Source organism: Amblyomma mixtum, chromosome 8 (genome assembly GCF_055824585.1).
Source record: "Amblyomma mixtum isolate Tamu chromosome 8, ASM5582458v1, whole genome shotgun sequence".
Lineage (NCBI taxonomy): Eukaryota > Metazoa > Arthropoda > Arachnida > Ixodida > Ixodidae > Amblyomma > Amblyomma mixtum.
In genome coordinates, this window is record NC_143019.1 from 25,739,911 (window position 1) to 25,760,052 (window position 20,142).

The 20,142-nt window shown below is 45.1% G+C and overlaps 2 protein-coding genes across 2 annotated transcripts in view; both read left to right on the forward strand.

Moving 5' to 3' along the window:
* LOC149331763 (membrane metallo-endopeptidase-like 1) overlaps positions 1-20,142 on the forward strand; it is a 607,819-nt gene that overhangs the window by 201,100 nt on the left and 386,577 nt on the right. The gene's annotated exons all lie outside the window — the stretch shown is intronic.
* On the forward strand, positions 954-6,706 carry LOC149331770 (uncharacterized). The gene is made up of 4 exons (XM_089556866.1): positions 954-1,071; positions 1,388-1,439; positions 3,649-3,878; positions 4,586-6,706. The coding sequence occupies exons 2-4, from the start codon at positions 1,412-1,414 to the stop codon at positions 5,105-5,107; spliced, it is 780 nt and encodes a 259-aa protein (XP_089412992.1). The 5' UTR covers positions 954-1,071; positions 1,388-1,411; the 3' UTR covers positions 5,108-6,706.

The window sequence follows — 20,142 nt, forward strand, 5'->3', positions numbered from 1 at the left end:
CGTCTTTACGAGCACTGAAAACCGAGACCAGCTATTTGCAGGACTCCTCTATTGCAGCCAGGAGCAAGCCACTTCTTGAACATATCAACACATAAGTGTACATTTTTGCAAAGGTGAATGCGCAAGAAGGGCAGCTAATCAAAGCCCAAAAGTGCACTCGCAATCGAAGGGAACGCGTGTGGCTGTCCTGCCCGTCGTCGAACACCTGTAAGCTGAGCTGCTTCTCCCATACTCAGGCATTGCTGTCGGCGGCGTGATGTCGTGAGACGACTCTCTAATTGGCCAGATAAAGAAACAAATCACGGTTTTCACGTCCAGAGCTTGTATAGAGGCATCGAGGCGACGAGCGACGCACTTTATCTGCTCAGCAGGCGTCATTCGTCTCCATGATGGAAAATGGAAGTATGTTGACATTGAGCGGTATGAAAGGTTCTACCTTCTAAGAATGAACCGGTGAAATAAACAAAACAGGCATATCAAGGCTGGAGTTTTGAATGTTTACTGAGGCCGCAATTTTCACCGCTTGCGCCCCTGCTCCGTAGCAGCGCTAGCATGATCGGTAGAGAGATCCTGCTGAACGCTTGTCGTGACCCTATCGGCAGTACTGACTCCCGGTCACATTGTACTCTGTTTCATACATGAGGTGCAACGCTGTCCAAGATAGTGCTCGTGTTTGCGCTGCCTAGATTCGCGACCAAAAACTAGTGCGTTACTTGTGGTCAGCAAAACGTAATAAACGGTTTTCCTGCAGGTTTATTCCATGACTAATTTGTCATGGTCTTGATCAAATGAGCGCTTATCACTGACGACACGCTTTCGCTTTGTCTTGCATTGGACCCCTCGGCCACAAAACAAGCGCGGAGTAACACGCGTCGCTTTATTTGTTCAAGCGGACTATCTTCGTACCTTTCACAGCGTTGCACCTGACGCATGAAACGCAGTATAAGTGGTCACTCTCTCGCCGCACCGCGGCCTGTCGGAACACCCCTCTTTCTCCCACCGTACATATATAACTGCCGCTCACTTTTGTCCGCTAGCTTCCAGATTCTGCCATCGTGCCCAGCTGCTGTTGTAAGTGGCAGGTCCCCAAAGGGCCTTTTTCTATCACCTACTAAGTTGCGCAGTTTTGACCAAAAAGCAAAGCACCCGCAGCGCATATTCTTTTTCCTTACTTCGAGGCATAGATGCATGCTTTGCTTTGCCTGTAAGTCAACTTCGTTGACCGAGTGCCAACCTGTGTCATTTAGGAACTCAGTTCACGTCAGGCGGAGCTCTTTTTAATGTAATGCATAAAAGAGCCAATGGAATTGGCAAGGGTTTGGTACTAAGTTAATTACGCATTTATACCTTGTTCTTTCGCTTTTCTATTGGCGTTTTTTTTGCGCAGACTGTAGTCATCTAGAATCATCCGATGGCCGCTGAAAAGTCCGACTTGACTGGTACGTTAATACGCTTTCATAATCGAAACGAGTTTCTTATGGTAGTCTTGGAATAAGTTCCAAATATAAAACGCTGGTATCGCTTAGCACGTAAAGTCCTAATTTGAACTAACTCTTCTGCTTCAGGTGGTGTATTCAGTGGAAGGGTGAAGGGAAAATACTAGTTACCATTTTTGAATGAAGCCGACTATACTGCTGAAATGCATACCTTTGTATAAATACACTTGTTTGTAGAAATACACATCCGTGTAAACATAACGACGTCGAACGAGCAGAGCTGTACGTCCGTGAAAATACAGTGAACATGAAAGGTTTATTTGTTTCTTTTGCCCCGTAAACAATACCCTCGAGAATTGTGAAAGCGAGCAATACAGATTTCTTTCAGTACGATGCGAGCCTAATACACAATTCTCTCTATCCAGGAAGGCGGGAGCAGGGCGGTCGCTACTGGATGTCGTTACAGTCCCACAGTTTAACAGTGTCCCCTGTCTAATGTTCATCATCATCATCATTATCAGCCTGACTACACCCACTGCAGGGCAAAGGCTTCTCCCATGTCTATCCAAATAACTCTGCCCTTTGCCAGCAAGGGGACAGCAGTTCGCAGTTGGTAGCGAGGTGCTGGAAGTAGTAAGAGAATATGTCTTCTTAGGGCAGGTACTGACCGCTGATCCGGATCATGAGAGGGAAATAACTAGAAAAATAAGAATGGGGTGGAGCGCATATGGTCGGTTCTCTCAGATCATGAATGGCAGTTTGCCAATATCCCTCAAAAGAAAAGAATACAACAGCTGTATCCTATCGGTACTCACCTATGGGGCAGAAACGTGGAGGCTAACAAAGAGGGTTCAGTTAAAGTTAAGTACAGGGCAGTGAGCTATGGAAAGAAAAATGATAGGTGTAACGTTAAGAGACCGGAAGAGGGCGGAGTGGGTGAGGGAACAAACGCGGGTTAATGATATCCTAGTTGAAATCAAGAGGAAGAAATGGGCTTGGGCAGGGCACCTAATGCGAAGGCAAGATAACCGCTGGTCCTTAAGGGTAACGGAGTGGATTCCAAGAGAAGGCAAATGCAGCAGGGGACGGCAGAAAGGTGGGCGGATGAGATAAAGAAGTTTTCGGGGATACAGTGTCTAATGTTAGATGGCAGAAAATCATCGAGGTGCCCTGTAGCAATAGCAACACGTGAGATAATTTTTGAAATTGTTCGGCGTGCAGAGATGTGCAAACAGGGCGCTGGACGATGTGAGACACTGGCGGATAAGGGCAGAATTGTGTTACTCGTACTCACGAGCACACGTAGAACGTGCATGCAGTTTCGAGTGTCGATCGCTAACTTCGCCAATCAGTAGCCATAATTTAATAAGAGTCCCGGTGCTTTTTCAGGACGGTGCACCTCTTACTGCGACAGCAATAAAATTTTTTCTTGAGAGTGTGGTTTTTCCCAAGGAGAAGCCCTTCGAGTGCTTGATAATTTATGATTACGCGCAGATTTTTTGAAATCTCTCAAAAGGATTTGTTACACAGAGTAGTAGATCGGTATAGCGGATGGACAAGACACACCTGAATCGAAATTATAACGTTTCAGTGCATTGATAAAGCGGTTATTGTAAAGTGTGACAACACTTTACACTTTACAAAACGCTACATAAAATGCTCGCTAAGCGATTAATTTTTTGCTGCACAGAGAAGAACAACTCTTATATCACAGTGTGCACATGTTGGGAAGATTTGAAATGACAAGCAATGAGAGAAAAGCACCCTTTTTTTACCATGCTGAAAATAGTTCACAGTTTAGCTAAGCGTAAAGACTGTATATTGAATGGCAGTTTTCAAGCATCGTATGTAGAGTTTTCTCTTGGGCAGTAAATCATCAGTAACCAAACATTCAGGACCGCCAGCATCAAGAAGCACTGACAAAATGGAGGGTAAAAAAATGCGCAGAAATGGTTGGAGTCTTGCGTGAGGTTCGCCTCACCGGTAATGAACAGAACCCTGTGAAAGTTGAACAAACGCAACCAAACGCTTTACCCATGGTGGTCTGGTGGCACTCCGGGTTCACTCCAAAGCCGAGATCAATTTTGGACTACCAATTAAACTAATCGTCTTTTGATATTTCTTTTTACAGATTTTATTTGTTTGCCAAAAAGTGGCTAATCCGCCTTAATCCTTTGTGATGATTTCTTTATCCACACTCGTATACTTTCAGCGCGCGTATTTCTTGAAAGAATCAACAACGTTCTGGCAGCACTCGAAAGCCGCCTGGAAAAGGTGCTGGATGCAAAACTCCACGATATCCCATCCTTGTACACTTCCCGAATGGAGCCTAAAAATGAGGGCGCATGCTCACAGCCTTACACGGTGGCTGGTCTAAGCAGCTTTCGACGAAACGGACCGCTGCGTGTCGTCTCCAAGGAAAAAATGACACTTCGATCAGCGGTACGTTTGGCTGTTCCATGATGCGTAACTTTATATTTGAAATCTGCGAAGGGAAACAGTTTTCTTATCTGCAGTTCTTTATTTTATATTTGACTTTGTAGCGTACGAGGTAATAATATCCGATATGTACAAGACTATCCAAAACACTTGAGCTATAGAAAATTAAAGCGGTAAGGGATTTTATCTGGGCTAGGAAGAGCAGGCTAGTGTAATAATCAACTGTAACATTGACTTCATCTGAAGTGCCTTTGTTGTTAGAACTTGACAGATGGGAAGGGGACGCAGCTTTTGGAGCCCGTATTTAACGTATAAAGTGGAGATTCCTAATACAACAGAATAAAGTTTGTTTTCAGCAAACATACTGATTCAAGTTTTCTTAAAGGACCAGTGGACGAATAAAAATTATGTGCGAAGAACAGCTGCTTAGACGCTGTAAAATTTAAAAAAATTGCGTATCTACGCCATATTTTAGAACGAACCAGTATTATCTCAAAGATATGAATTAGCAGCGCAGCCATGCGGTGTTACTATGCCGCCGCTTGAAAGTTATCTGTTTTCGTAGTAGCAGCTGTGTAAGGCAGCTTTACAAGTAACTACCCAGCCGGCAATGTCTGCGTGCAAATGCTGCAAGAATGCAATGTAGGTGAGACCGGACTGAAGAACCGAGACGTGTTGTAAGTTATCTGACGGACCCGCTTTCTTCGCAGGTGGTGCAAGTTCAGCTGACATCCGAAAGTCCTCTGATAACATCTCTGCAGTGGGACTCGGAAATCGGCAGTTCATGCGATGTTACACATCACGGCCTGAACATTGTGCTTGAGATTCCATTTGTGATTCAGTATGCCCATGCGATGACTCATAACGGCTGTATAGGTCTCCCGTTCATTAATCAAAGGCCTATCACGATCTCACTGTCGTCTCCACGGACAACTGTCGACGGTCGAGATGAAAGAGAGGGCGACGAACTCTTGACAAGCGCGCAGCACACCCAAGCGGAAATGTTCGCCACAGCCGCCATCCAGAAGTCTTTGGCTGCAGACAACATCGTGCCCGCGATCACGAAGGAGCTGCGTGATGAGCTCACACAAAAGGCGTTTGCTGAAGCAGGCCCGAATTGCAGTCGACGAGTCAATGAACACAGACCGCGCTGCACGTTTGCACCAATCAGACCAAGATTGGCGTGTGGACTATTCGAACCTGGTCCCTTGCCTCCTAACTTGCCTAAATAACTAACTACCGGCGATTAGCTGCTGCAACCTTTTAAACAACTTTCTCTATCAAGCTCATCTTTTTTCCCTTGGCTGTCGTGAAGCCAAAAAGACTGTTTGCGTCTGGGGACTGGTTTATATGTGCTCTTAATCTCTTTGTATTCTTTTTCCATGCCCACCAAGATGTTCCTGTCGCTCTGGTGAACTGTTGATTTTATTTTTAAGTTTTTATGCACTACACAATTGAATTTATGCATGGAGAAATGTTACTGGAAGTTTTGAAGTGCCACGTATAGTGTCGGATACCATTGCCTGCCGTACGGGCGATGTAAAAGCGTTAAACACCTTCAATCTTGTTGCTAACACTATTAGCTTCTTTATTACGAAAATAAAATGTTGTTACTATGTGCCGGAAATGGCGCGTATTATAGTTTTAACACGCGGTTCAATATGTGATACGCTTTTAGTAAACGGCCTTACTTTCGGTCAGTGATTTTAAACTCAAGGAAAGCGTCCTTGTCTAAGAGAGTAGGACGCAGGTTTAGGTGCGATTAAACCAGTCGTTAAGCGCTGCGACATGTTTCGGCGCCGTTTTGGATTCTTGTTCAGGGAAGAAGATAGAGGGATAAGAGGTAACTCTGCCAAAGCTATGGGAAATTATGGTCACATTTGGTGTCGGCTGAGGGTGGAGGAACTACGAGCCAAGTAAGCACAACACCTCTTGGCAGGGAGGAGGGAATGCACTTCGAAGGTTTGCGAAATCTAAACTAGTCGCCGTAGCTCAAAAGGCATAAAGATTTTCCCACATTTCTAAAAGTGTTGTGTATGTTTGATTATCCACGAAGCCTCTGATTGAACAGATAGGGCTCGACGTTTAAGGCCATTGCAATGTGAAAATCCTCTGTGTGGACACTGTTTGCTCTGGGACAGTGCAGCGCTCAGTGCCAAATTTATGGACGTCATTCTTGTGCAGGCTAACCATTAAACCTAAAATATTATTTTGCCGATGATTGTGACGGAAAACATCACAGCTGAATAAAAATCATGCCGCTGTGTTAACGGAAATTAAGAAGTGAAGGAAAGCGAATCGTAATAGCGACGCAGTCTTTCCGCAAAACCGTTTCCGACCAGATCGCATCATTCCGGAAGCACAGGCCAGAATTATTGATCACGCGGTGACAGTTCTGTAGAATAAGTGCACCAACTTTCGAAGAGCAGCGCTAAAGGAAGATGAAAGATGCAACCAAACGGAATCCTTGGAATGCAGTATATTTATACCCACGAAAACATGCTCATCACTCGGAAATAATGGTTAAGATACCTTCTCATCCTATAGCAGAACTGCTCATACCTAGAAGGGAGAATCTGAAAGGTTCGGTCACCGTGGTGGCTCAGTGGTTATGGTGCTCGGCCGTGACGGTAGAATTTTGATGGAGGCAACATTCTAGAGGCCCGTGTACTGTGCGATGTCAGGACACGTAAAAGAACCCCAAATGTCGAAATTTCCGCAGCCCTTCACTACGGCGTCCCTCACATTCTGAGTTGCTCTGGCACGTTAAACCCCATAAACGAAAACCAGTCTAAAAGGTTGAAGTAGCAGTATCCTAATACCTCCTTAGATGCCCATAAGCCTTACATAAAACTAATTTCTTCATTAAAAATGGTTTCGCTATCATACGAGCGCACAAGTTAAATTGCTACAGATTGCAAATACCAAATCTAACTTTTCAAACTCATTTTAATACCAAATTATACAGTCATCATTAAAATATCCTAGTGCAGAATAAATTTTTATGCCGACTTTAGTTAACGTCATTAAACTGCTTCAACCAAGTCTCTACTAATGCCAGAAAAATTAGCAAAATACCCACTGTCTTACGGAACTACTGACGCCTACACAGGCCAAAGCACAAGCCAGCATAGAAACTGTACATTGACCAATATAGTTATCTAGTTTGCGCAATAATATCTAGTGGTTTATTGTAGGTATGAAAGGCTGTCTCTAGGCCGACAAAGTAGTAAGTTAAAATTTTTTATTTTATTGGATACCAAAGCGTTAAGGCCCGAGAAGATTTTTTATACTGTCGCCTTTACAAAATCCGTACTGAATCGTGATTAACATTTGTGTTTCCTGCAGAACGACGTCCTGAACAAATGGTCTGTTTTTTAAAATGCTTGCTAGAGATTTCAGTATTGCGATCAGTGTATGTTTTTTTGCTTATGAGTTTTAACGTCCCAAAGGGACTGAGGCTATGAGGGGCGCCGTAGTGAAGGGCTCCGTTACTTCGACCACCTCGGGTCCTTTAACGAGCACGGTCATTGAGCAGTACACGGGCTTTAGAATTTCGCCTCCATCGAAATTCGACCGCCACAGTTGAGATAGAACCCGAGTCTTCGGGTCAGCAGCCGAGCACCATAGCCCCTGAGCCACCGCGGCAGCTTGATGAGTGTATAGTTGCCATAAACCCTTCCAAATCCATTTCTGTATATTAGTCTTACTATAATCGTTTTCATGATGGTCCGGATTTCAACACTAATGAGCGTTTCTTTGATGTTATAAACCAATAATTCTTTTAAACTCTCAAAGTTTCTCACTAAATTGCCAATCTTGATACCACCTGTTCCTGGTGGCTGTGCCGCGGGCACGATCTGCAACACGTCCTGTACTCCCGACTCAGGGACAGCAGACAGATAAGCTGAATCAACCGAGGAACGTGTTATGAGCTGTGGCTTTTGTATCAAGTCTTGTGACAGCAGGCATGATGCGTACACTGAAGTGAAGTGCTGTAGCTGGTTATGCCGTAAATCTGAGCGATCCTGTTTCCTTTTCCGCAAGCAGCAATCTCCGCAATTTCCCTGTGCAAGTCACCCTGTTATATTTCAACATCAAATTCCACAAAAATTTTGCAGGTCAGGTACGCTGGTAGTCGTTATATAATATTAAATCTTAATGAATATCTTACTGCAGATGTTACGGCGGGCACAGGCTACTGTATGCTATCTGGCAACCTTAGCGGCTAGCTCTAGATGAAACAATGGACGAAGATGCGTGACAAGAATAACAAGAATAAGTTTCGTGACAAGATATCGTCATGGCTTATCTCACGAGTGGCTGGCGTATAAGTGAGGGCAATGGCTCATGAGCGGAAAAAAGTCTGATATTACTGTTGATATAACAGCGGCGGGAGGCGCGGACAGTTAGTCTGACTCTTAAGGAGGTGGCGGCGACAAGGGGCAGCACTTGTACTGAAGCCCTTTTCAGGTGCTAATTTCTGGCGCTGAAAATGACGTGCCTGGTATGGGCGCTTGATTTCGATGCATATTTGAGGCGCGCCATCTTTAAATGACTCGGAATGTTTGGCGGCAAGTCCCTTTATACTTTTTCCCACATTCCGGACCATATATATAGAGACTAGACTACATTAGTTACCGCTCCTTTCGTGGCGCTAGCAACAGTCTTCTCATCCTGTAACTGCATTTAACTGTAACTTTCAAGTTCAGGAGAAACACTATTGATATTATTTTACCCGCTGCGGTGGCTCAGTGGTTACGGTGCTCGGCTGCTGGCCCGAAAGACGCGGGTTCGATCCCTGCCGCGGCGGCTGAATTTCGATGGATGGAAAATTCTAGAGGTGCGTGTACTGTGCGATGTCAGTGCACGTTAAAGAACCCCAGGCGGTCGAAAGTTCCGAAGCCCTTCACTACGGCGTCTCTCATAGCCTGAGTCCCTTTGGGACGTTAAACCCCAATACATGAAATCAAATTAAAATATTGATATTAGAGGATGTATTGAAAACACTCGGGCGGACACTGTGTTACAAGCTTCCAGATGGGTGCAAGAGCTCCAGATCAATAAAAGACTATATAGGCGATAACATATATGGATACAGCTATCTGCCCCGTGTATCGTGGGATCGCATATTTTGAAGAGTGTGTAGTCGGTTTGCGAATTGTACACGCGTTGTAATAAGGAGAGGTGACCTTGTGGTCGATATTTTTTTATATTTATCATAAAGAATGTCAAAGATGATAAGCAGGTTGCTCATCTCGAATAAGCACTGGGGCATTCGTCTACTTGAATGCTCACAATAAAACTTCAAATAACATATTAAAGAGAAACACAGACACACAATCAGCGCCGAATATGCTTGGTTTCTTTGTCAGACGCACGTTTGTGCAGCAAGATTGGGTCGTACTAAAGCACCCAGGTAATGGGCTCAGTATTTGAAATGTATTTGCAATGGCCGGTTCTACAAAGTACGAAAGTGAAACCATCCATTTCCAATATTGGACCGATAACCTATGCTTCTTGAGTGTCAGCTACTAACGAGCTGACGCTCTCGGTGTTCTTTTGCCAAAGGTTATCAGCAGCTGAACAGATTTGCATTGCAGCACTGTGATGACAGTTTGAAGGATCGTCCAACCCGCGCGGGATGGGCCCTCCTTCGATCAATTGAAGGTCGCCTGTTGGAACCCAGATCACCTTTCAGATTTCCCATCTCAGCTGCCAGCCTCGCGAGCTTTCTCAGTTTGCGCGAGTTGCTACTGACAGATCTTTTTTGTTTGCTGAATGGTCGTATACTTATTGCAACGATGTTTAGGAGATGTACTGTTACACCCACTTTGTGCTGAGCACATTCAAATTCAACATGATGCAAGCATTCCAAGTGGGGAGGTTGTACTCGTAACACTTTGCAGCATGTTTTAGCAGATATACTTCGACTGACGTAACCACTGTCAGGAGAGTACGGTCGCTAATTGAAAGGACCTTTTGACACACTTTAAGGCGAGTTCCATCTTTACGAGAACGGAAAACCGAGACCTGCATTTTGCAGGACGCCGCTATTGCAGCCAAGTGCAAACATGTCAACACATAAGTGGGCGTTCTTTGCATCAGCGAATGCACAGCGAAAGCCAGCTAATCAAAACCCGAAAGTACTCTCGCAGTCGAAGGGGACGGGTGCAGCGGTCCTGGCCGTCGTCGTATTGCTGTAAGCTTAGCAGACTCTCCCCTACTCAGGCATTGCTATCGACGGCATGATGTCATGAAACGGCTCTCTAATTGGCCAGATGAAGCAACAAATCATGGTTCACACCTCCGGAAGAAGCATCGTGGCGGCGAGTGATGCATTTCATCTGCTCAACAGATCACACTTGTCTGCGCGGCCGGAAATGGATGTACTCGGACAGTGAGCGATACGAAAGCTTCCACCTGCTCAGAATGAATCGGGTAAATAAGAAAAACAGGCATATATCAAAGCTGTAGTCTTTAAATGTTGACTGAGGCGGCAATTTTCGCCGCTTGTGCCGCTGCTGCATAGTAGTAGTAGTGGCTTTATCAAAATAATAATAAAAGGAAGGAAAAAATTCGCTGTGGCTTAGCTTGGTTAAGCCCGGTAATTACGAAAGCAATATCCGTACCTACGCCATGGTACAGCTGGTAGTTTAGCTGGTGGTGGTGCTTGTGGTTAGACTTGTGGGGATGCATCGGTTATACAATCCAATCCAATCCAAACCAATACAAACAAATCCAATCACATACAATCCAATCCAATCCAATGTAATCTAATCCAATCTAATCTAATCCAATCCAATCCAATCCAATCCAGTCCAGTCCAGTCCAATCCGGTCCAATCCAATCTAATCCAATGTAATGCAATCAAGGTCAAATGAAGGTCAGTGGTGGTCACCGCCGCGGCACGATGGTGGTCAGCCTGCAAAGTGCAAGTAGTATTGCTTTCGCAAGAAAAGATTTTTGCTAGAACCTGCATCTGCCATCGCTATGGGAGGCACTGGAGCTTGGGCAGCGGAAATAAAGGGATAGAAGACAGACTGGAGGAATGAAATGAAAGAGGTGAAGGGACAGTCAGAAAAGGACAAGGGGGAAAGAAACGCAAACATTATCGGTATAGGCAGCCTGCGGAACGCTTGCTGCCCCTATCGGCGGTACACACTTCCGGTCACATTGTACTCTGTTTCATACTTGAGGTAGAACGCTGTCGAAGCTAGCGCTCCTGCTTGCGCTGTCAACATCCATGATCAAAACATGGGGCGCTAGTTGCGGCGAGAAAAATAGAATAAATGCTTTGCCTGCAGGCTTGTTCCGTGATCGGACGAGAACAGGCGTATTAGGCATGGTATGGCTCTGAAAATAGTCTTGCAAAGCCGGCGGTGCATCTCCTCTCCCTGAACATTCAGGGATTTCGGTCGCTGGACAAGCAGGGGGCTGTGATGCACTTCGCCCGCGCACGGGACGTCGGGATTCTCTTCCTCCAAGAGTGAAATTTCGATCCGCACACGACATGACCAATGTCGCTGCCAGTAGCTGCCAAAGATGGCGCTGTGACCTCAGGGTCGTGGCAGACCCCATGAAATCTCGAAACATGATGAGTAGTTGCTGTCACAGATGGCGCTGTGATTCAGATTGGCAGGCGCAGGATCCAGGCGCAGTCACTCTTCCTGTGGACCTAGGGCTTAAAGTTAATAATGGTCATGTAAATAAATCTGCAGTGGAAGTTAGCAAAAAGCGGTTGGAGGATTGGTGGCTGAAAAGCAGAGATGTGGCGTAAGGTTAGAATTGTAGGAAACCGTAGGTAAAGATGATGGCGATTCTTAATGAGAATTGCCAACACAGTAAACAAAAAATAATAAAGAAAGAAAAGGTGAGCATGGTGGGAATTGCCACCACCCCGTTTCAAAGGGGGCTCTCCTATCCATCCATCCATCCATCCAGCAGACCCCACAAAATTTCGAAACATGATGAGTAAGATATCACGCCTAAAATAAGTTTTCGCCTTCTCATCTATGCATAGCAGCCTCTGTTCCGTCGGCTGATTAATTATGGCTCAACCGACATCATCATCTGCAATGCTTCTTCAGCATAGCCGCTTCCAAGATAACGGATATCTAAATTTACGAGCCAGATCTCGTGGCCGGGAACAACGAAGACGAGGTTCGATTTTTAGGCAATAAAAATTTTGGCATGCGTCGCGACACCTTACCGTTTCTCTATAAGGCTTATATGAGCCCAATTCTGGAATTCGATTGCCTCTTGTTCTCTGGTAGCGCAAACTACAAGCTGCAACTCTTAGCCTTACTGGAAAGGCGTGCTCTACGGCTATGCCTCGGGCTCCCAAAATCATCTTCAAATGCTCTCCTTTATCTGGAAGCCCGTATTCCCGATCTATACTGCCGCTTGCAACTACTCACGGTGCGTTTTTTCCTCATGTCCTTTGACCCGGCCCCCGGTGTTAATATTCCCATTTTTCTACCCCCCCCCCCCCCCCCACACACACACACACCTGTTTTTCTCTAATCATTGGCCACGTTATCAGCTTCCGCAAGTTAGGTTCACGCAGAACCGGTTAACCCCGTTTCAGGCCGATCTGACCTCCTTGCAATGAGTTGCTGTCACGCAGGCTGACCCCGTCTTCTATTACGACCATATCTTTCCGTCCCATGCAAAACACATGGCAGCAAATATCCTAAATGCTCTCCTTGCTGAACACTTTTAGCATTTTCCTCATCATGCTGTTCTCTACACTGATGCTTCCGGGAGCTGTGAGAAGGCGGCGATTGGGATATATTCACAGGATATGGCTTTCAGCTATTCCATCGTATTCCTTATTATACTCCTGTATTCTTTGCAGAGTTTTTGGTTGTTAGTTTGGCTGTTTCTAAAAATTCCGAGGCATGTAGCACGGGTACTTTTCCTTGAAGACTGCCTTTCAGTTTTAGTCTCTCTCCAAATTTCCAGCATCTCTCTATTGAAGCGTTCCCTTACGTTTTTTGTTTCGCGCACACTAAGAGAAGTCCACTTTGTCTGGGTACCTGGTCATTCGGGTATCTATTTCAACGAGGTAGCTAATTTATTGGCAAGGTCAGCTCTCACAGCCGCTGTAATCTATCTCGTACCTCACCTCATTCTGTTGGAGAGCTCCCGTTTCCAGCGGTTGCAACATATATCAGCCAGCTAGGATGATCCGTTGCTGAATACCGCGGATTTTCAACATTTAAAGTTCCCATGGAATGTGCGATCGTTTAAGTCAAAGCTGTGTGAAGTGTCCATGACGCTTTTGCAATGCAGAATCCTCCACCTCAACTTGTACTTATGCAGATGCGGGTTCGCCACGACAAACCTTTGTAACTCATGGAGAGAAGTTGAAACAATAGACCATTTTCTCCTCTCTTGCCGGCGGTTCGCATTTCAGAGAAAACAGTATTTGGAGGTCCCTCTTTCGAGGTTAGGACTCCCTCGCTAGGAACAGTTCTGCTCTCGTATGGTGCGAGCGCCACGGGATTCTCGTTAAGCGCTATTTGCGGCTACCTTGAATTGAATTGAATTGAATTTTATTTCGGATTATCAAGAATACTGGAGCGCGGAGCTAAAGGCAGATAAATTCTACCTGACGGGGCTCCGGGCCCCAAGCCAAAAAAAAGAAAAAAAAAACATACGTACAGATATAAGTTTACAGCAGCAACACTGTGGGGCAATGTTTAAAAAGAAACATCAACACAAAAAAAAAGGAAATGAATGCATCCACTGAAGCATGAGGCACGCATTGCATAAAACACTACACAGCGGACAAGGCCTTAAACATAACGCATCGAACAAACAGGGAATAAGAAAACAGCGTTAAATACAAACAGTTGAAAGAAGGTAAAGTTTAATAACACTTTTAAATGAACGAGCAGTTTTGAAATCCTGAGACAAGGTATAAATGAATGGGAGTTTATTAATTAAGACCGAAACAGCGTACGAGGTCATCTGCATACCAAAATTAGTTCTAATGCGAGGAGTGACGTATCGTGTATATCTGAGGGAGTGTGGGTCATGTTTAATGAATGTTGTATTGAAAGAATTCAGATACAGTTTTGTCTTTTTGCAAACATACACAGCAGTTTGAAGCAAAACAATGTCTTCTAAACGAAGTATTTTGGATTTAAGAAAATAAGGCAATGTGTGGTCTTGTGTTCCTAAACAATAAATGGCTCTAATTGCCTTTTTTTGTACAGTGAACAATGAGGTAAGATTTTGTTTTGAGGTGGTACACCAGACTAGCAAACAATACTTTAGTCGAGATTCTATTAGGGAATAATACAGCATTGTTTTAAGCCAGGCGGGTAAAAGATTTCTATATTTGTTGATGATGCCTAGGGACCTTGAAAGACTTGTTTTTAAGTTTGCTGTGTGGGCATTCCAGCATAGATGCTCATGGAAAATGACGCCGAGAAATTTTTTGGATTCTCCCCTTTCTAAGGTATAGCCTGCAAAGCTAAGGTTGAAACTATGCTGAATTGGTTTGTTTCGCGCGCGAAACAATACGTACTTACTTTTTAACACATTTAGCTGTAGCTGATTAGTGTTTAACCATTGCCCCAGTTCTACTACCCAGTTATTGCATTTTGTTTCTAGGTGTTCAGAATTTTCGTCAGAAAAGAATACATTAGTATCGTCCGCATATAATGCAACCTCTTGTGTCAGTGGAATGTTAACGAAATCATTAATATATAACAAAAAGAGGAGCGGACCTAGTATAGAGCCTTGTGGAACTCCGTACTTCATCATTCCCGAAGATGAGCGCGCACCATTAATTTCTGTAAATTGAGGGCGGTTGTGCAGGTATGCTCTAATAAGTTGTAGTGGTGTACCTCTAATACCATAAATTTCAATTTTTTTCCGGCAGGATATCGTGCTTAACTGAATCGAAAGCCTTTCTAAAGTCCAAAAAAATGCCTGCGGTTAATTTCTGTTCCAATAAGCTCTTCGCGATGGTATCTTTGATCGACAGAAGCGCGTCTTCGGTTGATTTGTGTTTTTGAAAACCGTACTGCTTGTCAGTAATTATGTTATGTTTGAAAAAGAAATTTGATAGTCTGGTGAAAATAACTTGCTAAGCCACCTTAGAGAAAACAGGGAGAAGTGAGATGGGGCGGTAATTATTGAAATCATTTCTTGGTCCACCTTTATGAAGAACGATGACTCGTGCTTTTTTTCACATCTTCTGGAAAAACACCAATTACAAGCATGAGATTGCATATATGTGCTAATGGGCCACAAAGAGCTCGTGAAGCAGCCTTAAATGGCCTAACATTTATGTTGTCGTAGCCAAATGAATGATTTGATTTAAAGGATGCGATTACCTTCAGTACCTCGCCAGCATCACAAGGTTCCAGATATATTGACGAACTCAAGGCATGTTGCATATAGCACAGAAATCCAGCGTTGCTGCTCCCGCGGAAAGGGAAGTCACCCGAGGAAAGGAAGTTAGAGTTAAACGTATCTGCCAAATCAGTGCCGCTATATTCGGAACCATTAACGTTGACGGAAACTATGGTACGTTGTGGATTTGGAGAGCTAAGTGTTCTGAAAGCCTCCCATATCTTCGCTGTGTCATGGGTATGCGCAGCATCAGAAAATTTCGCTGTAAAGTACTGTAACTTGGCCTTTCATAGGTCAGAATTTAGTTTGTTTCTCGTTTTTTTGTACTCTTCAAAATCCTCTGTTACGATTACATATTATTGCAATTGGCTGCTTACCCTGTTAACTGCATATAAAATTCCACGGCATATCCAAAAAGCGTATTTTATTTTATTCTTGGTATATCTAACCTAATTTATTTAAAAATTTAAATAATTAATATATTTTCGAATTTCAGTCATTCTACTATTCTACTTAGTTTCTTTTTCCGCACATATACCTCCTTGGCATTCGCCACCGTACCTTGGCCAATCCCCCCGCGTGGGTATGTGCCATGTTTACTGATGAGAAGAAGAAGAAGAAGAAGAAGAAGAAGCAGCTCGTGAGCCTGCCCCTGCCGTTGCTCTTTCGAACCCCAGCACTCGAGCTGTCCGGTTGCTCTCTCGCCTGATCCTGCTAAGACTACCCGTCGGTCTTTTCACGAGCCAGGTGCGCCCTTGCTTGGCCCAGGTCTACCTGCCTTGCCCCTCCACTTCTGCCCATCCTTGGACCGTCCACTGGACAGGCGCCTGTGCCAGCACCACCCCGGTCTCGACTTCTCCCAGGTAACGATCTCAGAGAAGGCTTAGCGGCTACAGCTTTACCGCTCCTGTGGTCCTGGTCCCGGACGCCGCCCCCGCAAATCGATGGAAGTGAACAACTAGCACGCTACCCTATTTTCGGGTGCGTTAAACCAAGCGTTAACTCGAATTTTCTTCAGCCCTCCGCTACCTCGTACTGCTCGATCAGTCCTGTAATATGAGATTTTAAACCCTAGAGTAGAATACGTGCAGGAACGCGACTTGACGGAAGATGATGGGTCTATGTAGTTGATAGTTGGACCGTCCACTAGACCGGCGCCTGTGCCAACACCACCCCGGTCTCGACTTCTCCGACGTAACGGTTTCTCCCAGGTAACTATTTTAGAGTAGGCTTAGCGGCTACGGCTTTGCCGCGTCTCTGGTCCTGGTCCCGGACGCCGCTCCCGCACATCGATGGAACTGAATAGCTAGCGTGGTACCCTCTTTTGGGGAGTGTTAAACCAAGCACTAACTCGAATTTTATAGAGCCTTGCGCTACCACGTTCTGTTCCATTGGTCCTGTAATATGAGATTTTATACTCGAGGGTAAAATACGCTTAGGAATGTGACTTGATTGTAGATGATTCGTCCCCGTAGATGATAGCTGGACCGCCCACAAGACAGGCGTCTGTGCCAACACCGTTCCGGTCTGTACTTCTCCCAGGTAACGGTCTCAGTGAAGGCTGAGCGGCTCAGCTTTACCGCCTCTCTGGTACTGGTCGCGGACGCCGCCCCCGCACATCAATGGAAGTGAAAAGCCAACACGCTACTCTGTTTTCTGGAGTGTTAAAGGAATCACTAGCTGGAATTTTATAGAGCCTTCTGCTACCTCGGTGTGTTTTATCAGTCCTGTAATGTGAGATTTTAAACCCCTGAGTAGAATACTTGTAGGAACCTGACTTGACGTGCGTCCCTGAATGGCCTAATATTGCAAATTGACGGTTTCACTCTGGTCCTTTGTAGCACCAGTATTTGCCAATACGTTACCCATTGTGCGACGATTTGTGCTACTTAGGAATAAACCAGCCCTGGCCGCGCATTGTCAAACCATATCCTTTAAATGCATTCAAGCAGCACCCTCTGGACTATCCTGGTGACTAGAGAACACTCCCAGGAGGCAGTCACGTGAGATGTCGCTATCGCGCATTTATGCTAGCCGTGGCTGTCTGATAGGCGCCGCTGGAGGCTGAAAGCGCGTCGAATGTTACACCGGCGCTCCCAGCTCACCGTTCGATTTGGGGTGCGCACACTTTGAACTTGGTATATTGGTGTATAACTCTTGCGCAAGCTGGACTTACAAGTTGAGGCAGTTACTGCAAGCAATTTTGAGAAGCGGTGTCGGCAGAACTTCGCTCTCAATTCACCACGCACACGTGCGGTTGTGAGATACACTATTCATCAATATACAGCAATGTGAGCTTAATGTGAGTCCAGAAGGAGTTAGTTGCTCCAGTGCTTCGAGGAGATATGCTAGAGGAATACGCACCCGAGCCCGGTATCACCACGGGCGCTTTGGCCTGGTAGGTGGTAACCGAATGGAAGGCTGCAGCGCATCATGTGGGGCTCCTTGCGATGTTTTATTAGAGGGCCACACACCCGCTGACGTGACATTGTTTGCTACCAAGGGGACGGCAAATGGATCCAAGAAGTGCCAAGGGGTGCTGTGGGGAATTCAAGGGCTTCTTGTAATTAGCTGAAGTGAGATTTAATTCATTTTGGGAAAGGTTGCATATTTCAGTATTCTCTTTACGCGATAGCTTGAAAAGGCCCGTTTGCCAGGAATTCCGGCGTCGGTGTTGTCGTTGTATGCGAAGCATCACGAGCATAACTCTGGCAAGTAGCGCACAGAGAGGAACCTAGACTGCAGGTGGGCCAGTCAGGTCACGGGACCCCGCAGCGTCATCACAACGTTCCCACCTTATAGCGAGCAAACTGCCCACCGTAGCAGGTGGCAGTTAAACTAACCGCTGTACTACAGCGCCAGGAGAGTTATGAGAACTCGCAGGGATCTATGAATGTAAAGCAGAGAATGACCTTCTGCATATAAGGGAATTAACCCATTACGCCATCGCGTCATATCCTTAAGGCGGAGGGAGCTTTGATGTCTTTTCCGATTTTTTTTTTTTACGGATTCATACGCCTCAACCGTCATTGAGGAATGTTGCTCTTGGAAACTGTCTCCTGCATTTTATCGGAGCAAGGTGCGATGTTTGCACTGCAGGGCATTGCTTACAGAAAACATCCACTGACTTGCATTCTAATTACCATTACTTTTATTTTTTTCATGCAGTGGTGTCATCTAAGCTTCCAGTGAGCCTTGCGTAAGCGCATTAGCCTGCTGTGGACTACCTGAGGACTTTGACATATTAAACCGGCAAAACCATAGGTGAGTATCGCTGCCAATAGTTAAGAGAGCCATCGGCATGAAATTGTTGGGCTTTCCAATCTGTATCACAAACGTTATCTGGTTACAAGCATGCTAGGACAGCAGACGCACGAGATAAGGTGGCCCATTGGTCCGATTTGAGTTTGATTTTTGTCACTTTTTGAGCCTACGCCTAGACACTAATGCAACACGCAAGCAATAAGATACTCACGCTTCACAACTAGTATTAGTAGTAACTAGTGATGAAAGACGTTACGTATATACATAATAAACTAACTCCCTCTCAAGAAGCCGCCGCGGTGGCTCAGTGGTTATGGCACTGTGCTGCTGAACTGAAAGTCGCAGGGTCGATCCCGGCCGCGGCGGTCGAATTTCCCTGGGGGCGAAATTCTAGAGGCGCGCGTACTGTGCGATGTCGATGCTCGTTAAGAAAACCAAGGTGGTCGAAATTTCCGGAGCCCTCCACTACGGCATCCCTCATAGCCTGAGTCGCCTTAGGACGTTAAACACCCCACAAACCACAGCAGTCTCAAATGTGACAACGCGAAAAGGTTTTTCTTGACCAGTCGCAAGAAATCCAGATTTCTTGGACATCACTTTTAACTGGGGGAGCAGTGGATTATTGCAACGTGCTGTTAAAGAAAATATTGGGAGGAATGGTTCAGGATTCCGATTCGCAGCAACATCGTGCTTTTAGATGTTGTCCGGCGCCCTCATCAGGTAGTTAGGGTTGCCTTCGAAAACCATTGGGGCGCGTTTGATATGGTGATCGTCAGGCAACTGTGGAATATCGTAAGATGCTTTAGAAATGTAGATAGAAAATTATAAAAGGTCTAATATTCCGAGGCGTAGCAAAAGCAGAATCGCACCTAGTAGTTATTACTGCCATATAAAACCTGTGGCAGTAATAACTACTAGGTGCGATTCTGCTTTCGCTATTACTGCCATATAAAACCTGTGTGCACGTTAAAGAACCGCAGGTGGTCGAAATTTCCGGAGCCCTCCACTACGGCGTCTCTCATAGCCTTAGTCGCTTTGGGACGTTAAACCCCATAAACCAAACCAAACCAGCCATATAAAATCTGCGGAGCATGATTCTGGCAGTATACAGGAGAAAACTAATGGTCCTTAGGAGGGATCGGCAGATAAGTTGAATCTCGTTATGACGAAGTAAGGAATATAACGAAAGAATGATGATTTCCCGTGGAAGCTCTCTCAACACAGGCTATAACGAAGTAATCGCCGGGCCTCTTCAACTTCGTTACAACTGGGTTCAACTCTGTATTGATTTTGGTAATACAATCTTCCAGATGTGAATGAGTAGCGTTCATAAACAACTTCTGCTTATCCAGTTTGGTTTATCGGATTTGACAAACTGTTTCGAAATGGTGACGTTTTCTAAAAAAATGTATTATCATTAACTTCATGCAGTACTTTTTTTTCTCATACTCTCAGCTGAGATGGCGCAGATGTCAGAGATGTCCGGTAAGTTGCAAAGCTTTTTCACTAATCCTCATTCCAGGTGCTATAGTTTCTGAGCATCTATGGTAGCATTTCCTTTGTCTAGGTAGGACAGTTTTGGTATAAGGTTAACTGCTAAATTCCAAACATACCCAAAGATAACCATCTG

Excerpts from the sequence above, each read along its gene's own strand:
- LOC149331770 (XM_089556866.1), top strand. The coding sequence starts at position 1,412 with ATGGCCGCTGAAAAGTCCGACTTGACTG. Across the intron at positions 1,440-3,648 it reads TGAAAAGTCCGACTTGACTG|CGCGCGTATTTCTTGAAAGA; the intron begins GTACGTTAATAC and ends GTATACTTTCAG. Across the intron at positions 3,879-4,585 it reads AAATGACACTTCGATCAGCG|GTGGTGCAAGTTCAGCTGAC; the intron begins GTACGTTTGGCT and ends CTTTCTTCGCAG.